We start from the raw sequence: 6,776 nt of genomic DNA, 5'->3' as shown, positions 1-6,776 counted from the left end.
ATGATTTATTATATTAATAATTCACATTTTTATAAATTGTGACCTAAACAAAGCATGTTGATCAAAAATCATTACTAGTTCAATCTCAAGTGCAGTTGCAGCAGAACTGTTTGTTAATTGTTTTGTTAAATATAACAAATATAAGTTATTTGTTTTTATGGAGCACTTACATAGATAAGAAATGGATAAAAAAATGAAACATAAATGGAACATACTATCTATATAAATGGGACATTTGTAGCCTCAGAGTTTTCCTACCTCATGTGGTATCAGAGAGATCCGGCTCTTAGTAACAGCTGCGTAGGAAAACTGAGGACAACGTGACCCTTTTTGAAACCTTCTCCAGCTTTGGGAAGGTCCTGTCATGCATGGATTTGAACTGTTTGGATCTGAAAGACATCTGTGTAACATGATTAGCATGTTGTTTTTAAATAGTAAAGTTGTATATTAATTCTGTGTTGACATACAGTAACATGCCTCTCCTGAAGGTTGTTGCTAATGAGAATGTCCAGTTTGAGTCTGAGGAGCAGCGAATTGGGCGATGAAGGAGCTCAATGGCAAACTTCTGAACAACCACTCATCAATTCTTCATTTACACATATTCACAATTACAGAATCAGTCCTTTATATCTTCATATGTATATAACTTATAACACATATATGAATAGGCATGTTTGTTCGTTTGTAGGTGGATAAAATGGATGCTCTGCTGAAGGTGAGGGAATCTGGACACAAGCCCGTGAGTATTATCATGTGCTGATTATCTCTGATTTGATACACAGCAATATTTTGTATTCATATTTAAATTCAGATGGAATTGTTTCATCACATAGTTATCACTCTGCATTTCTCTTTCAGGAAACACGCTGTCTCACACTGTCTTGTCTTGTCTCGTCTGTATTGTCTGGTCTCGTCCAGTGTTGTATGAAGTACTAGCAAGCAATACTTGAGTAAAAGTACAAGTATCGTACTAGAAAAAGACTTTGGTAGAAGTGAAAGTCACCTTTTAGAATATTACTCAAGTAAAAGTCTTAAAGTATCTGATATTTACTGTACTTAAGTATCAAAAGTAATTTTCTGAAATTTAATGTACTTAAGTATTTGAAGTAAAAGTAAAAAGTAAAATGTCAGTGATTTTCGGTAGGCATAAGAGCAGGGGCGGGTCTAGGATTTCATCTTTAGTGGTTTTAGCCCTCAGTGAGAATTAAAAAAAGAGTTTTATATTATCTATTATATGACTACATAGTAAGTCAAAAGTTATGGTATTATTAAATATCAAAAGTGGACACCAAAATTGTATGCATGATGCATTGATACCAGTCTTGTATGGAATAAAAACACTGTCAATAATAATCGTACGTGATTCAAAGCATTTGTGTGTAAATTTAAATTTTGCGGAGTTGGATCCCAAAATTTACGGCCACGACAGTTTACAGATACGAGGTTTTGTGTGTTTGTTCAAATACAACTCCAAAATGTACGACTATGGCAGTTTACACACACAACGCTTGTTTTCACAACACCTCTTTTTCACACACGAAAACGGTCTGCTGCGAAAACAACTGTCAAAAACACGTCAACACTTTCACAGGCATTACTATCCGAGGGAAGATGAATCGATTCCACGAAATGCGCATGCGCCCCGCCCTCTTTTAAACCACTAGCGCCGAAATTGCGGATCAGCAGCCAAGCGCTCACTCATCGTCTCGGGTAAGTTGTTTTTTCCTTCCAAATTCGGACATGTCTAAGGGTTAGTTATCACTAATAACAGAGAGGAGTAATATTACAGATATAGGTTAACTATAGTAAGATTAGCTCTCAGAGTAAGGTTACATTAGGTGCTTAAAGAATACAGCTGTTTAAGAGGTCATCACTGCAGTCGACAAGGCAATAGTTATAAATTTAAGTCAGCTGATGTAAACAATGTATAGGGTATATAACTCAATGTAAATACATATTTAAATATTTATATAGATAGAAATAAATATATATTAAAAACTTATTTTTATATAAATAAAATATAATCCTATCTGATGGCGTGTGTACGTATGGATGGTATATTGGTGATCTCCCATGGTACACTGGCATCAGTCCATGTTCTAACACATCTACATCTGTTTTTGTTCCAATGCTTTTGGATGGGACAATAGGTTACAATTTTTAAGTTTGTGCACTTTATACTGATTATTTTTAGAGGGAACATATTTTATGGACACAGCTAAAAGTCACTGTTTGTGCTACTATATTTCATTGACTTTGTTTCAAAAGCTGAGGTCTGAACAACTAAATGCAAGCTAACTTTTATCAATGTTTTGTATTGCACTTTAAAAAAGAAGGTGCGGTATTTGGACGTGCCAACATTTCCTAGGATCTATATCAAACATATGCATGATAGCTTCAGCCCATCCTCCTCCAAGTGTGTGATAGTTATACTGATAAACTCCAGATACATATAGAGTCCAGTTTTTAGCTTAGACAAGACTTTATATCAAAAATACACTGCAAACGCCATCCTCCCCATCTTCCTCCATGTAAGGGCTGCTGATGTTAAAGTGACTGATTAAACCTATAGGGGACAGTAGGAAACGCATGTCATCCGATTCGTTTCTGTGTTTTCAGATAAAAAACATTGAGATATGGACAGCAGAAACTCAGGAAGTGATACCGAGACACTCCAAGCAGACCCACCAAAAACGACTTTGTTCAGTAAAGAGCCAAATGGCTTACATTACAGAATCCCAGCTATAATCTACATTGATGATTCTCAAACCTTTCTTGCTTTTGCTGAGAAAAGAAAATCAGTACATGATCATGATGCCACTTTCCTGTACATGAGGAGGGGAACACGGAGGAATGGATCCATTCAGGTAATCTTAATGTAATCACTGCTTGTATTTATCTTTTTACTTTCATTTGACAAAATGGTAATAGAAATGCATTTCTTTTCTTTTCAGTGGTCACCTGTTCAGGAACTTGACGCTGCCTGTTTGCCTGGACATCGCACTATGAACCCGTGTCCGGTCTATGAGAAAGAGTCTAAGACTCTCTTTCTGTTCTTTATCTGTGTGGTGGGTAATACCACTGAACGTGACCAGATTCGCACTGGTAAGAACAAGGCTCGGTTGTGTTACAGTACTAGCAAGGACAATGGGCAGAATTGGAGCATCACAGTAGACTTGACGGAAAGGGTAATTGGACATGAGATTAAAAATTGGGCCACGTTTGCTGTTGGACCTGGTCACGGCGTTCAGATGAAGAATGGTAGACTCATCATTCCTGCTTATGTCTATTACAAGTACAAGAATGATCACGGTCACCAACCACATACAATGGCCCATGCTTTTGCATTTTATAGTGATGATTGTGGGAGCACATGGCACCTCGGAGAACGAATAAGCATAGAATCTTGTGAGTGTGTAATAGCAGAGATCATTGACCAAGAGGGCAAGAGTCAATTGTACTGCAATGCAAGAAGCACTAAAGGTCAAAGAGTTGAGGCTTTGAGCAAGAGTAGTGGAGTGGATTTTGATCCATCTCATTTTTCCCAGAACCTGATAGAATGTGGTCGTGGTTGCCAGGGTAGTGTGTTGAGCATCACTGTACCTAAAGAACAAAAGAACTTGACTTCAGATACTGAGAGCTGGCTAATTTATTCTCATCCAACTGACAAAACGAAGAGAAAGGATCTTGGGGTTTATATAAATAAATCTCCTCTTAGTGGCTCTGGTTGGAGTAAACCATGGATCATTTATCATGGCCCCAGTGGATATTCAGATCTGACTCCATGTGAGGAACCTGATCACTTTGCTTGCCTCATGGAGTGTGGAAAGAAGAGTGAACTTGAAGAAATAGCCTTTGTGGAGTTTTCCCTCAGTGATATCCTAAACAGTCAGTAGCTATATTTACATGAATGGTATTATGCTAAATGCTAAATAAGAAGCACCTAAATCAGAATAAAATTACTATCTTGGTTAAATTGTGTAGCACTTATAACAATAGATAAAACAAAAAGCTTTATAGAAATTCTAATAACGATGTCCATACCTAATGAGAAAGCTACAGGTGATACTGAACTTTTTCCAATGAAATTGCAATGTTTTTTAAACCAGTTTGAGATGATGTTTGCTTGATGTGAGCATTTTTTTAATTAACACCTGTACAGATTCATGCAATTATTTAATCAGTCAGTCAGTCAGTCAGCTGAAGTACAATGCATAAAATCATGCAGCTTCAGGTACTGTAGTGTAATGTAAAGTTTACATCAACCATTAGAATAAGAATAAAAAGTTTGTGGATTTTGACTGTTGAATAATTGCTGGTGCCAGGGGTTTTCTGGGGTGTTTCCACACATACCATTCTGTAGAGTTTATTTAGACTTGTGCAACAAAGAAAAAACATCCAGTCAGCAGGAATTCTGCAAATGGAAACCTCAGAGTATCTCTATTTCTGCTGAGGCAAACAGATGGCAGGGTCAGAATCTGCACCAACAGTATGAAACCATGGCTGTAGCCTGCTTTGTGTCAACAGTCCAGGATGATGGAGGTGGTGTTTTCTTGCCACACTTTGGGCCTGTTCAAACAAATGAATCATCACTTAAATTTCACAGACTGTTGAGTATTGAGTACTGTTACTGACTTTTGTGTGCGCCACAATTTACCCATGTCCTATCTGACTACATCCAGCATGACAATGGACCATGTCACATAGTAAATGCCATTTCAAACTGGCTTCATGAACACGACAATGAGATCAGTGCTTTTCAGTGGCTTTCTAATTCACCAGAATGTAATCTATTAGAACAAGTGTGGCATGTAGAACAGGAGATTTGCATGAAGGTGCACCTGAAAAATCATGCCAACATGGACCCGAATCTCAAAGGAAGGTTTCCATCATCTTGTGCCATAAACATTACTATTTTTATATTTCTTATCATATTATGATGCTTCTGATGTATATTGTAAAAGTGATGTGCCACTGTGATCTTGTGATTGTAATTATATTAATAAATATAAATAACAGTAGTATTATGTTTTACGAGAGCATCTTCTATCTTATAATTAAGGGAGTGCTATGGTTGCATTTCAGTATATTTTTCCACAATATTACTTATTCACGATTTATTATATTCCAAATAGCAGAACTACGATTACATAATGGCTCATGGAGACATGTCAATGTGAAATCTTTTAAATTAATTTTGAGTGATTTTTTAAATAAATCTTTTTCTTTTATTTGGTAGTTGTGTACCTGATTATGCATTCATTTTTTAAATAAATCCCACAATATTTATATCACCCTGGTTTCTGATTTACTGTGCAAATATACAACTGATTTTGAGAATGATATTATATTTTAATTTAAGGAATAGTGCATTTGTGAAAAAGAAAAAATTTGTTAATTTAAGTTAAGTTAAGTTAAACAATCACATGTTGGCAATCAGCAAATGGATTATAGTAAGCATGAACACAGAAAATAGGAAAACTAAGATTTTTTTAAAATATTTTTTTTTGGGGGGAAATAGAATCACCAGGATTGCTGATTTATGTTGGAGAATTCTTTGTTGTATGATAAAAGTTTAATAATTTGCTTTGTCAAAACAGCACTGACCCACTGAGGCATGGAATCTGGCACCAAAGCAGCAGATGCTGTCCTGTAAATTGTGTTGTAGGGCCCCTGTGAATCAGACTTTATTGTCCAGCACATCCCAAAGATGCTCGATTGGACTGAGATCTGAAGTTGTAGGTCATATTCCTCAAAACATTTCTCAGTAATTTTTGCAGTGCGGCAAGGAGCCATGAATAGGTGCACTTGGTCCGCAATAATGTTTATGTAGATGGTACAATTCAGAGTAACATCTACATAAATGGCATCCACATAGACGGGCAAGGTTTCCCAGCTGAATGTTGTTGAGGACATATCACTGCAGTTCCTCATTTCATATTTAATACCGTGGTGTATGCTTCCATCTTCTGGACACAAAAGGCACTTAGAGGGCTAGTGTGTTGCAAAAATAGACACTGAACAAACTCTAAGTGTTGAACAGAAGAGCTGAACAAAATAATAGTCATAAATAAAATAAATGCAGTGTTGCCTGAAATGCATATGTATAAATACACACAAGAAATTTTGCAAATTCAACAGTGATGTTTTATAGTATTCTTTGATCAAAGTTGTGTATTCATAAATGGATTAAAAAAAGTATTGTTATTGAACAAAAATTAAAAATAAAATAAGAAAATATTTAACATTATCTAAAACTGTAACTTTAACAACTTGTTTTGTGGATGCACAGTACATTTAAAATTAAAAAACAGTAAAATTATGTGCATTGTTTATGTAATAAAATTGTTTAATTTTAGAGGAATTCACATGAACAAAATATGAGGTAAAATATGTAGTAGCTCAGTGGTTAAGGTGTTGGATTACTGTTCAGAAGGTCATGAGTTTGAATCCCAGGTCTACTAAGCTGCCAAGGCCCTTAATGTTAAATTGCTCAGTTGTATAAATTGAAGTAAATGTAGGTTACTGTGGATAAAAGCTCAAGTGCATCAGTACTGAAATGCAAGTTACATATTTACTGGAGATTTGAATTTTCATGTGGGTGAGCTGTTAAATATAAAGCTTCTGGGACAAAGAGAGTCTCCATTCATTAGCATGAATGCATTTACAGCATGCATTTATTCATTCTTTATTAGTAAGGCACAAACTGGATGTAACCATTTCATGCGAATGTAAAAAAAAAATGACCATGATGGCTGAATAATGAATGCATTGAT

General features: G+C 35.7%; 1 protein-coding gene across 1 annotated transcript; it reads left to right on the top strand.

The window, feature by feature from the left end:
* The first annotated feature begins 1,649 nt into the window (after positions 1-1,649).
* LOC113634918 (sialidase-4-like) lies at positions 1,650-5,294 on the top strand. Its single transcript, XM_027134103.2, has 3 exons — positions 1,650-1,710; positions 2,620-2,867; positions 2,955-5,294. The coding sequence occupies exons 2-3, from the start codon at positions 2,637-2,639 to the stop codon at positions 3,894-3,896; spliced, it is 1,173 nt and encodes a 390-aa protein (XP_026989904.2). The 5' UTR covers positions 1,650-1,710; positions 2,620-2,636; the 3' UTR covers positions 3,897-5,294.
* Positions 5,295-6,776: the final 1,482 nt, after the last annotated feature.

This window comes from Tachysurus fulvidraco, chromosome 21, assembly GCF_022655615.1.
Source record: "Tachysurus fulvidraco isolate hzauxx_2018 chromosome 21, HZAU_PFXX_2.0, whole genome shotgun sequence".
In the NCBI taxonomy this organism is placed as follows: Eukaryota; Metazoa; Chordata; class Actinopteri; order Siluriformes; family Bagridae; genus Tachysurus; species Tachysurus fulvidraco.
This window is presented reverse-complemented; position numbering and strand designations above follow the sequence as displayed.

Excerpts from the sequence above, each read along its gene's own strand:
- LOC113634918 (XM_027134103.2), top strand. The coding sequence starts at position 2,637 with ATGGACAGCAGAAACTCAGGAAGTGATACCGAGACACTCCAAGCAGAC. Across the intron at positions 2,868-2,954 it reads GGAGGAATGGATCCATTCAG|TGGTCACCTGTTCAGGAACT; the intron begins GTAATCTTAATG and ends TTTTCTTTTCAG.